We start from the raw sequence: 19,724 nt of genomic DNA, 5'->3' as shown, positions 1-19,724 counted from the left end.
GGGAGGGCACACATACCTTGCTGCATCAAGGACCCCATTCCAAACCAGAAGCTGTTGAGCAGAGTGAAGTTATTTTCTACCACCTCGGAGCCAGGGTTGCAGGGGTGAGCATCATACCACTCATAAGGGCTGAACCTGCAGCAGAAAGAGGGGGGCAATGAGGCGAGGCTACGGGGAGACGGGAGGGAAAGGAGTGTTGAAGTCACACAAGCTGGCGGTTTAGCAATCAGTGATATGCCGACAACTTTAGCATCAATTCCCTCATTGTTCTCCTGGGAAGGCAGGGAATGGGAAACCAGGGCCATTTTGCTTCTCTTTCTTTATTGTTAGTGCCCTTTTCTGGTGATAAAAGTAATTCAGCAGTATCTCTTAAAATTAAAAGTGCACATGCCCTTCAACCTAGCAATTCTGCAACTCATTATCCATCCTAGAAAAAACACTCCCACAGGACCACAAAGAGAAGTGTGCGAGGGTGTTTATCAAAGCATTGTTTCTAATAGCGAAAAACTGGAAACCACCTAAATGTCCTTCAATAGAGGAAAGATTAAATAAACTACGCCACAATCATACTTTGAAATATCACGCAGCTGTTAGAAGAGATGTACCAACAGGGAAAGATCTTCAACACATATTGTTTGGTTTTTTAAAAAAAGTGATAAAAATAAGAACAATATGATCACATTTATATAAATAGATTCCTGAAGACATAGTTGCATACCTATTTATGTACATTTGTATATAAATGCATATAGAGTCTGGAAGGATGCATATCTAAAAAAATATCACTGTTTACCTCAGGGGGGGTTGTTAGAATGGCAGAAGAAATTTCATGGAAGCCCGTTGCTTTGTATGTATTACATGAATTTTTGAAAAATGAGAACAGGCTTTTGAATTACTTGTATACTTTAAAAAACCTTAAAATGGAAAAATAGTAAACTACACTCTTCATAAAATAGTCAAACAGTACAGAATACAATGAGAAAGCAAAAGTACACCATGATCCCACCCCCTGGGAAAAACAATGTGTTATATATTTTCTTCAGATTTTTCTCTCTGAATATGCAAATACATGCATGAAAGGAAAAAATGTTATTGAAAACTCCCCACTGCCTTCTAAGGAAGAGAAGTCCTGACAACTGGAGGGATCTTTGTTTACTGTGTGAATTCCAGTTGAGGAAATGTAAGCTGGAGGAAGCTGGAACACTCTGGAGAGATTGAGAGCAAGTCCCCACCAGGCTGGAGTGGCTGCAGTGACTGGGGTGACTGGAGTGGCTGGTGTGGGGTGAGATGCTGAGATGAGGGACCCGGAAGGAGAGACATGTCTGATAGAATTTTGTTTTGTTTTTTAAAGTATGATGAGCTTTAAGTGTGATGTTGTGACTTTCCATCCCCCTTCTAAAAGCTTTAGTAAATTAAACATTGATCACCAATGGTCACATGAGAAGAATTTCGTTTTCACAAAGCAGGAAGATCCTCCAGATAGGAAATTGCAAAGTGAGGCTTCAAACCAAGATGGGGATTTTCAAAGTGAATGACCACGAACTGGTTAGAGGCTCTAAAAATCCACAAGGAAGAGACAGAGGATGAAGAGAGTAGAGAGTAGAGAGACTGTTGTGAGAAGGGTTTTAGAGAAAGCCTTTGGAGAGCTGTGTGTTCAGGGGCCCCTGCATTGAAGTCTAGGGAGAGCAGCTTCCACAGGGCGGCTGCGGGAGCTCGGGGGTGGCTCTGGAAGGAGCAGATGTGGTGGACACCACCTGGGAAGTCTGGAGGGCAGGGGCCGGGCTGATGCGTGCTTCTTAGGTGAGGCAGGAGGGTGAGTCCTTGCTGCACGGCACTGGCCTACAGGCCCAGACATGGCCAGGGCTAAGGACGTTTCCCTGGACCAGATGGGCCCATGGAGAAGAGAGATCCAGCGCAGATCCACGTTGACTCCTATCCGAGAAGGGCGATGGGAGTCCAACAGGGAGAAGCCATGGGGCAGGGGCTGCTAGAGGACCAGGTGCTGAGTGGGGGAGTGGGCCGACCAAGGAGGCACTGCCAAAGGGGGCCTACATGGGGGCGAGGGGAGAAGTCTGATCTGTGAATGAGGGTAGAAATGTTGAGGACTATACCGGACTCAGCCTTCTAACTTTTGAATTGAAACAGTGTGTTTGTGCTTTAGAGAGAGACCTAGGGTTTCTGAGCTCTGGAAGCAAGCCAAAAGTGACAGGTCCTGGCAGAGCTTTCACTGGGGCAAAGAAATTCACCTCTGAACACACTGGAAGGTGGGTGAGAGACAAAGTAAAGATGATTTCTGATGAGCTCTCATGAGCCCTGCTTTTTTAATGTACACACACGTATACAAAGTATATATATAATATATGTGATAATCTTTTAACACGCAAAAAAATCATATCATATATCATAATACTGTCTTAGATCTTGGCTTTTCACTTAATAAGTCACCAGCCTCTTTCCAGATCAGTCCTTCCTGATCCCGTTTATTCTCTATAACTAATTAATAGGTGTTTTTTTTAATACATTTTTTTAAATCGAAGTATAGTTAATTTACAATGTTGTGTTAGTTTCAGGTGTATAGCATAGTGATTCAATTCCATATATATTCTTTTTCAGATTCTTTTCTAAGTTATGACAAGCTACTGAGTACAGTTCCCTGTACTCTGCAGTAGGTCCTTGTTGTTCACCTATTTTATATACAGTCGTGTGTGTGTGTTAACCCAAAACTCCTAATTTATCTCTCCCCCCCACCTCTCCACCATCCCCTTTGGTAACCCTAAGTTTGTTTTCTATGTCTGTGAGTCTATTTATGTTTTGTAAATAAGGTCATTTGTATCATTTTTTTAGTCAATAGGTGTTTTTAACCATTCCTCTTTGATGGCACATAGGCTGGCCCATTTTCCACTGTGGTACACTCTGCTGAAACAAACATCCTTGGTCACACATCCGTGGGTACCTAGGCCAAAGGGCAGCCTTGTCTAGGGCTTTGCTGAGAAGGCTTTCTAGATTTGGGGGAACTGTAAAGTGGGGCTCAGTGGTGACTTTCAACAGGATAAATTCCCAGAGGTGGAATTGCTTACCGTGATAAAAATAACTGGTCTCGAATGGGCCTCTTGGTTAGCAAGTACTGTTATAGACCTGGGTCCTCACTACCCCTCGAGAGGCCGACAATGCAGCAGGCGCCCACTCTACAGGTGGGGAGGTGGCTTGGAGCAGTCTAGGTGACTGCAATCTTGCGGTCAGTGGGTGGAAAGGCCCAGATTCGAACTCCAAGGCCACAGGAGGGAAGAGGAGTGGGATGGGCGCTGGAAGGTGCCACCAAAGTGAATGATGGATCTCGGATTTATGGCTTGTGGCTACAACAGGTTCTCTCAGTCTTGCAAGTAAGTTGGAGCTGGTAGAGGCTGACCTGGAGATACTCTGTGTCCCCTCAGGGGAGAAGGCTGAACTCCGGCCCCTGGGTAGAAGGGTAGACAGAGCACTGACTGGCCGGGACCATCTCTTCCCTGGGACTCTCATCTGTGCTGGATTTGGCCGGAATGTGACTCCTGGGGGCTGGACTGGCGGCTCGCCCTCGGCCCTGCCTCTGGGGTCAGGCGCTTGGGATTATCTCCTCGTCATGCGTGCCAACTGTCCTGCTCTCTGTGGTGAGAACCATCCTCCCTCCCTCCCTTCCTTCCTCACTGAGCATGAAGCAGAATATCCTGGTGGCAGAGAAAGGCCTTGGTCAATGCCTGGACCCCTGATGCTAGACAGGCACAGGCCAGGCCGGTTTTTAGGATGGACAGCCCTGTGCCCTGCTGGAGCTGCCCGGAGGGGGCCTGGACACCTGCCCACCCTTCGCAGACCCCATCTCTTGGGCAGCTCTGTCCAGCTCTCCGGCAGCCAGCATGGAGTGGTCCAAAGGACACAGGCCACATGGAGGGGAGGGGACAGAGGGCCACATCCACACTACAGATGTGCTGTGCTCGACCTCAACAGCATTGTAAAAAATCAAATTAGTGGCTACTTATAAAAGCCATGAGGCTTCACATGAAAATCTGAACCTCTCTCTAAAATCATGAACCCCGCAGCACTGGTCTGTATTCCTGTTTAGCACAGTCTGCTGGAGCTGAGTGGTAGTCACCCTTTTCTCCACGTGTGTGCTCAAGTTTGCCTCAGTCCCCACTACTCCCTGCCGCCTACCACACAGCCTGCTTCACTCCCTCATGCTTCCTGTGTGTGCCACCCCTGATTTAAAGTTGAGCAAGTCTTGGTTTGAAGCCTAACACTGCGAGGAAAGGCTTTCTGACTTTGGGCAAAGACTTAACCCCTGTGAGCCTCAGTTTCTGCTTTTGTAGAGTGGAGATAATTGTACCGACCTCACAGGACTGCTGTAAGGACAGGATGGGTGTGAATTGTGTTGTCAGAGTGTTACACTGTGTGACAATTGTCCTACAATGCTGTTCATGGCTCTGTGGCCAAGACCCTTGTCCCTCTCCTCTCTCTCCGGCATCCTGTGCCATTCCAGCAGCTCCAGAAATCCCATCTCTTCCAGAAAGTCTTCCCAGCCTAACCTTGGGAGGGGGGCTCCTACCTGCCTGGCCAGGAGGTAGGGGGTGGGAAGGAGGTTTGGCTGCCAGCAGCTGATGAAAGGCCAGGAATTAGAGGGGGATGGGAGGCACATCAAATGAGCAAAGCTGATGCTGGAAAAGCTCCAGCTGTTTTCAAGGGGGTGGGGAGCCAAGAGGCCGACTGGAGCTGCTAAAATTACGGTGAGAGCTCTGGAGAATGGCTGCTGGCTTTCAAAGGCTTGTTAGACCATTAGAGACAAGAGGCATAATGAAGGTCTCTCTGTGGCAGGCTGGGCTGCCGGCTGGGCGAGCAGGCAGGCAGCACCAGGCCTGCCGGCAGCAAAGAGCTTCGGAGGCAGGACAATTTCCTCTCTCACATCCTTCCCTTTGGTCTGTCTCTGTGTGGGAGGAGGGAATGAAAAGAAGCAGGGTTGGGGGAAGGCTTTCAAAGAAGACTCAGGAGAGAAAAAGGCCGAAACAGCAAGTCCTTGGATCTCAAACTGCTTCTCCGGAGAAGTCTCGCTTCACACCTTGTTAGAATTTAGAGAAAAAAGAACCAGGGCAGGGGCAGGGGCTGGGGCTGGAGCCTGGAGGCAGGAGGCAGAGGGCCCAGGGCCCAGGAGCCACCAACTTGGGGCGGGAACAGAACACGGATGTCCAGGTGGCCAGAGATGTGGGTTGCGGATAAAACACTTGGTGACCTGAGTGCACTTGCCGGATGTGTCCCTTATGGCTAGGATGGCCCTGGCGAGTTCTGAGCCTTTCTGAGTCCAGATGTCTCCCCTTCATGGGAGGCTGTGAGAATTAAATAAGGTAACTGGCTGTAAAGGACAGAGCATGGTGCTTGGCACACAGACGGCGCTCAGTAAACACTGAGCTAAACCTGTTTCCTAATGTCCTCTCCCTACCACCCGCCAGTAAGGATGTGCTGTGTCTACTTCAGGTGAACAACTAAATATGCAAGCGTATTGCTAGTACATGTTAGAGGCAGGTATGTGCGTGTGCCAAGTTTCTGCACGTGTGCATGCGTGTGAGTTTATGTGGCATTGTTCCCCCTGCTGCTGTGGACCGGATGGACACAGTCTGTTTGCCAAGTTTCAAGCTACCTGCTGGGCCGCCCAATGCGCCTGGGTCTGCTGTACTGGGTGCCTGGCCCAGGTGGTGCAGCCTCGGGCAGTGACTTAACCTCTCCTGCTCATAGGACCTGGGATACAACTGCTGCCTCTCAGAGTCATGGAATGATCGCTGAGGGATATGAAAGGAGCTGAGCCTCACGGAGGGAGGTAGGAGCAGGTACGGCAGTGGCCTGAACCTGGGCCTTCTGTGCCAATTGCTGAGGATGGGGGGGACCTGCCAGGCTCCCTGAGCCTCTAACCCTGGGCCAGACCTCTGGTCAAGGTGTTGCACTTACCTGGCGATGACAAAGAGGACACAGCTGACACCCAGGTAGGCGAGGAGCACGTACATCCAGATGTCTGGGGACAGGGGGTTGAGGAAGGAGAAGACACTGGGGTTGGTGCCATTGGGCTTGCGATACAGGATGCTCACACCGAGGGTCATGAAGGGCTTGGAGAAGTCGATGGCCTTCTCGCGCACGTGGGTGATGGTCAGGGGGGCCACAGCCAGATCTGCCTTCTGCAATGAGAGACAGACAGACTATGAGCAAAGCCTAAGACTAGCAGGGGACAGAACACCCCTTCTGGAAGGGAGGAGAGACGAGGGAGTGAAGTGGACTCTGTTGCCTGAGCCCTGGATCACTTCACCGCTCTTTAGTGTCAATATTTACTAACCCTCCTTCTGGGCCAGGCCATGCCCAGGGTGCTGGGAGACAGTAATGAATTAGACCTCACCCCTGTCCTCCAGGAGCTCACGGCCTTGAGGAAGAGGACAGTGGTATCACCATGCAGAGAATGGAACCCTATTGCAGCTGTAACCCATGTGGTCCATTCTCAAAATGGTGCCTTTCAAATATAGTTCACCAATCTTCAAACATTTAAAAATAGCTGGTGTTCTTTCTTTGTGACTATCAAAGGTCACGAAGAGGACACAGAATCCACAGCAACCCTTATTTATATCCGTTTTCCTCTCCTATCTACTTCTTGCACACTTCACCCCATTTTGGATACTCTATATATCCTCAAAGCCCCAAAAACCAGTTGGGCAAAAATAATACTCTCTTTGGAGGGAAAGGGAGGGGAAGAAACTAAACAGGCAAATTCAGAGCCCTCTTTAATAGGAGAGGGGAGGGAAGAGAACAGAGCAGAGGAGGAAGGGAAGGGACTGGGGAAGGCTAGGGATGTCCATAAGTTGATCAATCTCAGCCCATCACAATTTTAACAAGGGGAATAATTAAAGGTCTGTATCTCCGGTCTGAGCTTTTTCTGACTAAAAATCTACAATCTCTCATTCCCATCTTTGCAGGCTTTCCTCACTGCTCTCCTCTGGCACAAGGCCCCACTAAACTGCTTCCTGTTTACCACATTCCCTTCTTGACCTCCATGTTTTGCACACACTGTGCCCTGTTGAGAATGTCTCTTCCTGTTGGCTACTCTCACCACCTTCCATACTCCTTTGCATATGCTATGTCTTCCAAGAAGCCCTCCCTGATATCCTCCAATTCTAAACTCCCTTGAAGCTTGCGCTGTCCCATGGTAAGGTCCTAACCTGCTCAGTTGAAATGGCAGTACGTGCAGCCATGTGTCTTTTTGTCATATCTGCCTATTTACCTGTGAGTTGCTAAGCGCAGCTGGGACTGTGGCTGATTCACTGCTTTGTTTCTCTACTCCCAAGCCCCATCTCAGCCTTTGCAATATTTGTTAACTAATAATGTGTTCCTCTGAGAGGCTGTGCCTTGGGCTCCTGTGGATATTTACATACCAGAATGTGAAACAAGTTATCACTTCCCTTCCTCAGGTGGGGCAGGACAGAAAGGGAGGCTGAGTCCTAAAGACCAGCACTAAAGACCCTTTTGCTAAGGGCGGCAGCTGCCTCTGAGAACCCCCTTCCAAACAATAGTCTCTAGGCAATCATCCACTGACTTGGTCCAGCTTAACTAATTAATTGAGTATTTAAACAATTAATTGTTTTGTGAGATTCACTAGGCACTAGGGATACGCAGCTGAGCCAAACAGACATGGTTTCTGCCCTCCTGGGGCTTATAGTCTAGCAGGGCAGACAGACGTTAATCAAATTGTTTTCTAAGTGGTAGCTGTTAACACGTCTCTGACTTCACCGATCCTAGAATAGGAACCAGCAACCAAGTTGAAATGAAACTTCAAGACGGGGAGGACTGGTATGGGTAGAACCCCAGCTCCTAAATGACTCTGCAGGTGCTCCAGGCTGGGGGGCACTGGCACTGGCTGGGGGGCACTGCCCCAGGCTGGGGGGGCACTGGCACATAACCCTGATGTTACTCACCCCAATGTTTCTCCTTCTAATGTCAGCCCCCAAGGCTGATTATTGACACTAGGAGCCCAAGGATTTGGTGAATCTTAGAACCTGGGGAAGTCAGGGAGGAGGGGCCTATTACAAGGGATGTTTCATACTGGGACCTTCCTTTTGTAAGCTTCTAAATGTGTGAGTTGGAACTTGCCTAGCTTTGAAGGCAGAGGAAGAAGAAATAGGCAGCTGCTGCCACCCTAGCTCCCTGGAGCCCTCTCATTTCAGGGTGTGCACAAAGGAAAGCAACAAAAGGAGAGAGAACTGTCAGGGAAGGTGCAGAGGGACTAATGTGTATTTGCTCAAGACCTACTGTGCCCTGGTTGTGGGTACACGGGTGAGCAAGAGACCCAGTTCTGCTCTCATGGAGCTTCTGGTGAAGGGAGCCCCTGTTGGAGGCTGTGGATAGGACTCCAATTGGAGTGGGAGCTGGGGTGGGACATTCTGGAAGGTCCCTTTCAGTCCTGAAGTTCTAAGATCATCTATAATGTTGGCATGACATCATTCTAGAACTTGGCCTCCCCTAGCCCTGCCCCTTCAAAGCACATCGCTTTGGGAGGCTCTGTTCTGACTCCAGAGTCATCATCACTGTTCAGAATGCATTTGGAACTGGTCACTGGGAATGGCTTCTGGGGCTTGGAGTGGATTCTTGGGAAGAACCTCAAAGTCAATGGTGGCAAATCTTCCTTCGGCTTTTGATGGCAGGTTGGATGACAGTAACTGAGGGGTCAGTGTGTTTGCAGCCAAAGCTTTTCCCACCAGGAGTGTTCCAGGAGTGGCGAGGAAGCCAACCACAGGGCCAGAGGCCTTCTTTCTTCCCCCAGATGGTTTCAGAACCTTCAGAATCTCCCCACCAGCCTTTCTGCTCTCGGGTTCTAATGGTGTTGGAAGGCACCTGTGCCTACAGCAGCAAGACAACTGGTCAACCTGACCTTCTTCACAGGAAGTTTTGATGTGTGTTCTCCCTTGGGCTTCAGGAAGGCTGGAGTTCTCCACTTTGGTTTTGGTTTAGGCAGGAAATACTACATTTCACCGTTGATTACGATTTCCCTGAAAAAGGCATTATTTTGTCCAACTTCCCTTGAAAGAGCTGAACAGATGTCAAGCCTTTGCTGTTTCAGTTCATTACTCAGAATGAAAGGCCCCATCTTGGCAGGCTCTTCCCACTTGTGCAAGTTTTCTCTGAGGATGATTCATAAAACCATAGGCTGTCAGAGCTGGACAAGAGACCTTTAGCAACATCTATTCCAACCCGTATTACTTATGGAGGGAAACTGAAGCTCACAGAAGGTCCAAGGTCTTTGCTCTCATATTTACAGTAATCATGTCCTTGAACAAACCAAACCTCTGACTTGTGCAACACATTCATTGGTCTTATGAGTGATTTGTTAGCCCCTTCTCCCTCACTGAAGACCTTTCCATACCTTTATAAAAAAAAACAAACCTCTGGACCAGGTAGGACAGCTCTTCCAGGACGCTACTTCATCCCTATAAGCAGCTTTCCACTTACCAAGAATCGGTCAGGACCCGCCTGGCTCCAGCTGTCCTACTCTCCTCCGTGCTTGCATGAGGTCAACTGGCACCATTTGCTTTACCACGTCTCCACAACCAGAAGTGAAGGCAAGAATGACTTAAGTAGCTACAGCTCCACATTTCTGCCCTTAGTATCCAGGCACTTTGGCTGCTGGTCAGATGCTAGCCTCATACCCCAGAGTGAAACCTGGCAAGCCTCAGCTTGCTACCTGTGTCGGATGGCCCAGTTGGCACCTGCCTACTTGGATTCCCAAGTATGGTCTCCACCAGATTCCCCATCTATGTGCTCTGCCTCTTGGTTGGGGATCTCCCAGGGCATCTGCTTGCTGACTGTGACCTGCTATAGTTAAAATAGTAAGAACTACCATCTTTTCATAGATGCTTCTTATACGCCAAGCATTGCTAAGTGTACTACCTATATTATCTTTCTTATGCAACCCTCCCAGTAGCCCCATGAGGCACTAAACGTGATCACCACATTCCAGGTGAGGGTGCTGTGGCTCATCAGGCTAGGAGGTTTGGTCAGGCTGGTGAGTGGCCAGTGGCGTTCGTGGTACAGTGATGAGCGTAGCCACCTTCCAAGCTGGTGAGTGGCTGAGCCAGTACTTGGACCCAGTTCACTGTGACCTCAAACCCCGATGTTTTACCACTCTATCATACCGTCCATGTGCAGTGTGGGATGCACTGGGCACCCTCTCCCCAAATATGTTCAAGTCCTAACCCTGGTTACCTGTGAACGTGACCTTATTTGGAAATAGGCTCCCCCGCTCACTGCCACCTAAAACAGTATTTTATTATTTCCACTGGGACTAAACAATCTTGGAGAAATTCCTGGGTAGCGTTAACTGGGGCTGTGCCTAGGGAGGACACACTTTCTCTGTCTTCAGTGGGCGTGTCCACTTCCGCATAGATCTGTTTCTCCCTGACTCCCGCTGAGTGCCCCTAAATCCATCAGTGTGCAAACACCCTCTCCTGAGTGTGCAGCCTTGGGGAAGGCTCCTGGCATGAACCTGTTTTTCATTCAGACTCTCTGCGTCACTGTAGTTCCCTCCTATGTCCCCTAGCAACACTCCCCAAGTGGTTTAAAATTCCCCTAATACTACTGCATACCTATCAGAAGAGCCAAAAGAAAACAATATTGATAATACCAAGTGGCGGTAAGGATGCAAAGCAACTGGGTGCCTCATAGGTTGTGGGTGGATATGTAAAATGGTGCAGCCACTCACGTTACTGGTTATTATAAGAGCATAGAACTCAGGAAGAGCTAGATGAAGAAGATACATAGGGAAAGTTATGCGGGAAAGGGTGCGGAGCTTCCATGCCTTCTCTCTTTCTCTGGGCGTGCCACTCTCCCCACATCTCCATGTGTCCACCAACCCAGAAGCTCTGGAAATTAGGTCTTTGTGGAAGTCATCAAGTTAAGATGAAGTCATACTGAATTAGGGTGAGTTCCAAATCCAATGACTAGTGTCCTTATAAGAAGAAGGGAGGACACACGGATACACACAGAGAAGGCCACGTGATGGGAGGCACAGACTGAAGTGATGCCGCTTCGAGCCAAGGATGCCAAAGATTGCCAGCCACTCTAGAAGCTAGGAAGAGAGGCCTGGAACAGATGCTCCCTCCAAAGGGACCAACTCTGTGGACACCTTGACTTCTGATTTCTGGCTTCCAGAACTGAGAGAGAATAAATTTCTGTGTTTTTAAGCCCCCTAGTTTGTGGTCATTTGTTGTGGCAGCCCTAGGACACTCACACACATGCCACCTAGGACCCTGGGCAGGGTGCATGCAACTCCCTTAACCTCCCACTGCCAGCCCTGCCCTTGTACCTGTCCTATTCTGATAGGCAGGCTTTACGGTTGGGCCCACCCTGCCCTGCCTGAGCCCACGCTGCATTCCCAGAGACCTGAACTTGACTCTGGCTTCTGACCATGACTGCCTGGGTCTCCCCAGCATACACTTCACATCACCTGGTTAGGCTTGGGAGCCCTGTGGCTGCAAGAACATGCTGATTCACCCCTACTTCCCTCCAGGTCCTTGTACTTCTACTGCCAAAGCCACCCAAGAAAACTAGTCTCACTCTTGCCACATAGGCAGGACTTGTCCCCAGGGCTCTGTCTGCTGGCTCTCTGCCCACATCTCTGGTGTGTGGGATCCATGGAATTCACCTTCCAGTCTTTTCCCAAAGTGTTGTTTCTCCAACTAGAATCTCTCCTGATTCCCAATGCTGCTTAATATATGTCAAGACTTTTCCCTCTGCCCTTCAGATAAAAAATTCTTATTATGGGTTCATTAAACCATTCACAATCTACCTGGTGCTGTCTAATAGTACTTTCTGCAATGATGGAAATGTTCTGTACCTGCACTGTCCAATATGGTAGCCACTAGCCACATGTAGAACTTGAAATGTGGCTTGTATAACTGAGGAACTAAATTATACTTTGATTTCATTAATTTTAAATTAAATAATTTAAATTAATTTAACCAATTGATTTTAATTAATTTAAGTTTAAATTTAAATAACCCCATGTGGCCTGTGGCTAGTGCATTGGAAAGCGCACATCCAGTCCTGCCTGCCTCTGCAGCCTTACCTCCCATCTTGTTTTCCCCTGGTTCTCTTCCTACTGGCTTCTTTCAGACCCTCCAGTCCATGCTCACCTCAGGACCTTTGCACGGTATTTTCCTCTACCTGGAACTTCTTCCTCTCTGAACTCTTTGTTGAGCTAATGCCTGCTTCTCCTTCAGATTTCAGCTCCAACATCACTTCCACAGACAAAATCCCCAGATGAAATCAGGCCTCTCTGGTGATGACTCTCACAGCACCAGGTATTTGCAGTCTTAGCACTGATCATACTTGTGATTTTAGAAGTATTGGGTGGTTTCTCCCCCCACTGGCCCATAAGCTCATGAGAGCTGGGCCTGAGCCTGTGTCTTTTCACTACTGTATTCCCCCCACCTAGCATAGTGTCTGGCTCACAGCAGGCCCTCGGTAGAGATTTGGGGACTGAATGAATGGGGTGTTGCTGGTTTAGGAGAGCTACCCAGCAAGTGTGTCCTCAGAGCCAGCTGGCTGGGGCACCTGGCACTTTCTAAGAGGGCAAAGCCAGTCACAGACAGTATCTGCTGATGAACCCTGGCCTCTCCAAGCTTAAGAAAACACAGTGCCCCTTGAAAGGCCCTGGACATAAGCCTGGCAGCCAACGGCCTTAACAACCCACACATCTGAACAGAGGGGAAACGAGTGCTAGTAGATTCATGAGTGCCTGCGGATGGGTCAACACCTGTGATTCACAAGCCAGCTTCCTGAGCTGATAGCAACCTCATGGCCTGATGGTGAGGAATGATGCCATGCCTTTCCCTGGCCTGGAGAACTGGTGATTCCTGAGTCCCAAAAGGCTCCAAGCTGTGTCTCTGTCCTCCAGGAAGGATGGGCGGGTCCTCCCTGCTTCATAGCCACAGGGCCCTGGGGACAGACGCCCCACGGCTGCATCTCCTGTCTCTGGGGGTTCTCTTTCCCCATCCCACAGGGCCCTGAAGATGGCATCTACCCAGAGAGGCCCTGCCCAGCCAAGCCCAAGGAGCTGGGGGCAGGGAGCCCCCTCCCTCCATGGGCTGTGAGGTCCCAGTTGTACGTTCCCATAGCCCCTGTGCTGGTCCTCAACGCCCTTACCACAGATGAACTTTGATCTATAAGTCATTGCTTAATATCTAGCTCCTCTGCTGGTATATAAGCCCTAGGAGGGCAGGGACTGCATTTATTTCACTCACTGATGTATCTCCAGGATTAGCACAAAGGCAGGCAAAAAGAAGGGGCTCAGTAAAGTTTTGTTGGAAGACTGAGCATCAAAGTACCCCCAGGAGTCCTGATCAACCCTTACTCCAGCCTAACGGGCTGAGCTCTGGCCTCTGTTTCCCTGTTCAGCACCCCCATTCTTCCTGAGGTCACTCTGACCCCTGCCAGTCTGCCGGGGTCCGGCCCAGCTTGCCTGTCTCTCACCAGCCTCCCTCCAGTGTTTGGACCCTGCACCCAGTACCCTTGTCCTTGATGGGCACCCTTACTTATGACCTATCAGTGGTCCCTAGCATTCACTGAGAGCCCTCACCGGTCCTCGTGGCTCTCCTCAGGCAGGTCTGGTGACATCTTCAGCTCCACAGCATCCGCAGTGGCAGCCCTGGGCGACCTGGCTGCCCTGGGGATGGGGCCATCTCTGCGGTCCATCTGTTTCCTCCACCCCAAGCCTGCCCCGCTCCATCTGGGACTCTGTCCTGCCCCCCAGGTGAGCTCCCAGCATGCCTTGCTTGGAAGTGCCCTGTTCTAGGCTGGGAAAGCGGACTTGGGCAGAGCCTTTCCTGGCCTTGTAAACAGGGGTTGGGTCCAATGCATACAGGCCAGAACCAAGGTCTGTTCCCTGGCTGGGAGGAAGGTGGGACACAGTGAGGTAATGGTGGTGTCTTAGAGGCCAGATCTTCCCGTCACATCTGCCAGCCTACCTGGAGGCTGGGAGACCAGAGTGCACAGTCTCAAGGCCATGGCTGATGTTGGGCGACATCTTTCCAAGTCTACGTCCTCCTTCATCTGTCCCTCATGTACCCCATCTGTCCCTCTGTTACCCGCCAGGGAGCCAGAAATGACCCAGACCCCTTGCCTGGATTTCTCTGAACGCTGATGGCCAGGAGGACAGGGAAGGCATTTCCAGAGCTATTCCCACCTCTCACAAGTCTCTAGGACCTTCCTCCTGGGGTTCCTGGGATGGATTAGCGGCAACTCCCCACTGGTTTGTGATGCGCAGGACCTCTCTGCTCAGGCGCCCGTCTGCCATCCAGGCAAGCTCTTTCGCCTGGCCACACTCCTCTTGCGGAATAGTTACATCTATTCATACATTCATAGATTACTGCCTGCCTCTTTCCTCCACTAGAACGTAAGATCCTGAGGCTCAGGGAAGGGATCCTGACCGTTTAGGTCACACTGTATCCACAGTGCCTAGCATGGGGCTTAACTGAACAAATTGAATGAACAAGTGAATCACTTAATCAGTGGGAGCATTGCTGGATCCACCCTCTGAGGTTTAGAAGAGGTCACCCAGCGAGCCCTCCTTCAGGGCCTGGTGCACTGCAATTCTTTTGGGGGGGGTACCCTGAGTCACAGGTGGTGTCCACTGATGTCCCACCAGCCGGCCAGCGCCACAATTAACAATCAGCACTGTAGCCACTGATAACCTCGGAACAGCCCGTATGTATCTAAAGACATGGGACAGGTGCTAGAAAATTCCTAAGTGCTGACCGAGGGATTGTGTACCTGTGCTTCACACATAGGCTTCCTGAGCTGATGGATGCCCGGCAGTGAGACATGAAGCCCGTGCCTTTCCCAGGCCTGGGAGAATGGCCAGCTCCTGGTCCCCACAGGGCTGTCTTTCCGGACAGCTCAGCTGGCGCTGCCCGCTTCATGGCACACTATGGGGGATGCATCACACCTCCATTCGCCTCTCTGTAAGACCCCCCCTTCCCCACTCCCTGCCTGTCTACAAGGCCGGCGTCCACCCAGGGTCTGCCCCGGCACGGTCCTACCAGCCCTGCAGGACCCCCAACGAGGGCGGAGACTTCAGCAACCTCGGCGACCCCACCCAGGTCGGTACCCCCATCTAAGCCCTGGATATCTCTTCCTCATTCTTTAAGTCTCAGCTCCAGAGTCACCTCTGCAGGGAAGCCTGAGTCATTACCCTGTTTTACACTCCCAAAGTCCCCTGTACATATTCCTCCTCGCAGCACCGATCAAAATTTTAATGAAATTTAACTTGGTTGATTCATTGCTTGTTCCCAGAGGGGCAGGAACCACGTTGACCTTGGTTGCTCCTATATCTCCAGTCACCGCCCCGGGTCTGGCACGTCGCTTGTGCTTGGCTCACCCCTTTCATGCACCAGGTCAGACCCTCTGGCCATGACCAACCTCATGCAGGCACAAGCTTTCAGCATCTCACCTCCTGCCCACCTGGACACCTCTTGACCCTTCTTTCCTGTCTCTCCTGCCCCGCTTCCCCCATAACTTCCTGTGGACGCTGCTGCAGGGCCCTGACTGGCTCCCATGCCTGCCCTGCCAAACCCAGAAATGCATGAAAGTCAGGTGCGTGTGGATAAACCTGTTCCCCCGTTTCCCCTCACTCCGAGAGGTGGTCCTGAGACACACTTTGTCAGGCTTTTCTGGGGTGCAGACTTGGATTAGTAGCACTCAGTGGTGACCAGCTCAATGCCGCGTCCTCGTGTTGGCTTTCCCTCCCCTCTGCTCCACTTCCGTGCCCTGACTCTCCCCGGCATCACACCCCCTAACCCGCTCAGTAGTAGCATCTGAGCCTCCTCAGCCTCTGCCCTCCAGAAGCCCAGGCTGAGATAGGGTTCCGTAAAGCTTCGTGGAAAGAATGAAGGAATGATCCTCAGCGGGAGGGCCAGCTTGTTCCCGTTGCTTCCTCCACCCTTGGTTTCCCTCCAATAACCCCCTCACCCCTGCAGCTCTGTTGCTGCCTTGCTCCTTGTCCTTTCTTGCACTGGTTATCTGGACCCTGACCTCCTCCCAGGCTCTTTCCAGGTCTTTCCCAGGTTAGTCTCTGCTTGCTGGGTCCCGGCAGCTGACAGCCCTGCAGTGAATCTCAAGGTAGCCCAAGTCCTTCCTGCATCCCTCACCTGCTTACTTGGTCGTCTTCAGGTAGATCCTAAGCTTCCCCAGAGCTCCTCAGTCATTGCTCTGGGCAACCTGGCTGCCCTGACAAGTGGCTACCTTTTCAGTCCATCTGCTTCCCTGCCCTCACCTACCCTGTCCCATCCAGGCTTCTGACCTGCCCCAGGTGAGCTCCCAGCATGCCTTGCTTCAAAGTGCACTGGCCAGCCTGAAGGAGGTGGCTTGGCAGAGCCTTTCCTGGCCACCCAAACAGGGATTTGGGGCCCCTCCTAGGACCAACACATGCTGGCCAGAACTAAGATCTGGTTCTTGGTTGGAAGGCAGGGGACACAGTGCGTGATGGGGTCGGTCACAGCCTTGACACCAGACACTCTGCTCGCACACCTTGTGTGGGAAGCCCAGTAGTCATGACCCCACAGCCGTGTCTCTGGGGATGGTGTGCAAGTCCACGTGCTCATTCATACATCCTTCATTCATCAGCGCCTGCTCTGCGTGCCCAGCCCCACGCCAGGTGCGGGCAGCGCCAGCGCGGTCCAAAGGCACTGTCTGTCTGGAAGAAGAGTCAGGAGGGGAAGTGGGTCCTTGGAGCTGTGCCACCTTCTCTGGTCTGCTCTCAGTGTTACACGGCGACAGAGGGGGACACCTGGGCAGGGCTACTTCTTTCACAGGGGCAGGGAAGACACGCCAGGGCTACCCATGACCACTCCTTGTCTCAGCCATCTTGGTCCAGACGCCTCCATGAGACAGGGAAACCACCTTACGTGCTCTAGTGAGATGTAACAACTTCGAGATAAAAGAGCGAATGGCTTAAGTGAGAGGGCGGCATGGACATATACACACTACCAAACGTAAACTAGATAGCTAGTGGGAAGCGGCCGCATAGCACAGGGAGATCAGCTCTGTGCTTTGTGTCCACCTAGAGGGGTGGGATAGGGAGGGTGGGAGGGAGACACAAGAGGGAGGGGATATGGGGATATATGCATACATATAGCTGATTCACTTTGTTATACGGCAGAAACTAACACACCATTGTAAAGCAATTATACGCCAAAAAAGATGTTAAAAACAAATTAAAAAAAAAAAAAAAGAATGAATGGCTTCCTGTGGCCTGGAGGGCATTCACGCATCCCCTGGAGGCCAGGCCCCTGCTCCCTCTCCTCCCCGTCTCTGTTCAAAGGCCTGGGAGAGCAGCCAGGACAGGACTCCTTGGCCTCCGAAAAGAAAGCTTGCAAGAGGCCAGGCCAGGGGTGTTCAAGGAGCCCGTGTGGGGCCTGGCCCTGTACCCCCAGGAGATCACACTCGTGCCAACTCGTGGATGCTGTTCCATCCTCGTCTCCCTCCGCCGCCCCACCTGCTGCTTGACACCCTGTGTCCATGCCTTCCCAGCAGCCTCTCCTCCTTTGGCCTCCATCACCCATGCTCCCTGGCCCTCCTCCCTCCTCTCTGGCCTTGCGGGCTCGGGCATCTTGTTGAGGCCTCCTTTTCATCCCCTCCTCACACTTCCATGCCATTCAGGGTCCCACCCCAGGTCCTCCTCTCTTCTCTCCCCAGCAATCCCCGCCTCTGTTTGTCTGTGTCCCAAGGTTCCCCCGAGGCTGTGTTCGTGACTCCAAACCTCCACCTCCAGCCCTGCCACCTCCTCTGAGTGCCCAGCCATACGGCAGCTGCCTCCTGAGACCCCAGTCCCAACATGATGTCTGAACCTCTACCAAATCCTGTGGGGATGACCTCACCACCGCCCCAGCCATCCAAGCTAGAATTTCACAACTCGTCCTTGATTCCTCCCTCCCTTCGCCTTGCCTCCTTCATGCCGCCAATCACCAACCTCATCAAGTCTACCTTCATGTCTCCATCCTATGCCATCTACTTTCCTCCTTTCTGACCACAACCCTCGGAGGCCACCATGCTCTCCTCCACCCAGGTCCCATTGTGGGCCTCCAGACTGGCTCCAGTTTAGCCCGGCAGCACAAGTCCCAATTTGATGTCACCCCCTTGCTCTACATCTTTCAGCTGTGCCCTGTAGCTCACAGGATTAAAACCAAATTCCTCACTTTAGCACCCAAGGCTTTTCAAGGCTTGTCTCTTGCCCCCTTCTCCAGCAGCAGCGTGCCCTCTTGGCTTCAGGCTTTCCATACTTAGGGCTCTCTCTCCATAATCCCTAGCAGGATCCCAGGCACGTGGTGCCAGAACAGAAGCTCTTGATGGTAGGTGTCAGGAAAGGCCCCCAGGGTAGAAAGGGGGTGATGCCTTGGGTGTGCCTCAATCCCCCGTGAGTCTGATCAATATGAGCCAGTTCCCTGAGGCTCCGATTTGGATTCAGAGGGGCAAGGACTAGATCCCAGGTCACTGTGGCCCACCTGGGTGACCACGGCCGAAGGGCCAACTCTCCTACTGCCATCACGGCCACTCATGTACATACTTTAGACGGGAGGAAATGGTGAGGAGCAGGATAGCTCCCGTGTGCTGAGCATTTTGTGCTGTAGCTCATTAAATCTTCCCAAGAACCCTAGGCAGAAGGCTTTTAAAATTATTCCCATTTCCTAGAGGTGGAAATAGAGGCCAGAGAGGATGAATAGCTTTCCAAATTATTCCCATTTCCTAGAGGTGGAAATAGAGGCCAGAGAGGATGAATAGCTTTCCCATTGTCAGCTAAAATGTGCTAGACCCTGAATTTGAAGCCATCTCTATTGAATTCTAAAGTCATTAAAATACAAGGGAGTAATTTAAGGCATGGACAAGAGTAGGAGACTTTCAGGGGAGGGAGAGTGAGAGAGAGCAGGCAGTAAAGATGGAGAGAGTGATGATCTGGGAGAGAGATGGGGTGATGGCTGGAGAAATCACTGCTCTGTCCAATCACCTTTTTTGCTCCCATCGTTGGAGGCAACTTCGGGGAAGGCAAGTATGTGAGCAGGAGAGGGACACACCCTCCAGGTACCCTATCTTCCCCCATAACCCTGGCTCCTTGGAAGGCCTGTGGCATGGGACGGAGAAGAGCAGAGTGTCAGGGAAGGACTTAAGTCCTGTTGGTCAGAGGCTCCATCCAGGGCCTCCAAATGGGCCTCGGGGAGCAGATTCTTGCAAAGGTGGGCATTCATCATTTTTACATCTACGTTCAGACCCCTAATAAGGAAGTAATAATATTGCCAAGCTTTTACCACACTTTCTATGAGCTAGTGAGAAGACTAATTATCTGACGACACTAATAAATGGTTATGATGTTATTAAAAATGGCACCAAGCTAGGATTAATAGGCTCATCAATTGTAGGGAATCGGGTTTAACAAGGTACCCGCATGTGCCGTCAGGGGCCATGGTCTTGATGGATACTGGGTTACATGGAGCCCATGGATGAGACCCCCTCTTTTCTCCAGCTGAGGGTCAGCTTAGGAAGGTCTGGCTACTGCTGGGTTTTCTAATCCACCCCCTTGCAAATGGCTCTGCAGAGCTCTCGGGCTCCTGGGGATGCTGTGGGTGGCAAGACTGGCACCAGCCTCGTTCACTTCTGCATGTGGCCTCCACGGTCCATGGGATCCCCTC

At 51.2% G+C, this 19,724-nt stretch overlaps 1 protein-coding gene across 3 annotated transcripts in view; it reads right to left on the bottom strand.

Moving 5' to 3' along the window:
- Positions 1 to 19,724, bottom strand: part of GRIK3 (glutamate ionotropic receptor kainate type subunit 3) — a 234,903-nt gene that overhangs the window by 23,133 nt on the left and 192,046 nt on the right. For all 3 annotated transcript variants that reach the window (XM_082421907.1, XM_082421905.1, XM_082421906.1), the window contains 2 exons: positions 5,962 to 6,185; positions 17 to 135 (listed from right to left, as the gene is read on the bottom strand). In XM_082421907.1, the coding sequence (XP_082278033.1) occupies positions 17 to 135; positions 5,962 to 6,185 (343 nt within the window). The remainder of the gene's footprint in view (positions 1 to 16; positions 136 to 5,961; positions 6,186 to 19,724) is intronic.

Source organism: Balaenoptera physalus (assembly GCF_965194825.1).
Source record: "Balaenoptera physalus genome assembly, chromosome: 1".
NCBI classification, from domain to species: domain Eukaryota; kingdom Metazoa; phylum Chordata; class Mammalia; order Artiodactyla; family Balaenopteridae; genus Balaenoptera; species Balaenoptera physalus.
Note: the sequence above shows the minus strand (reverse complement) of the source record. Positions and strands in the feature narration are given on the sequence as shown.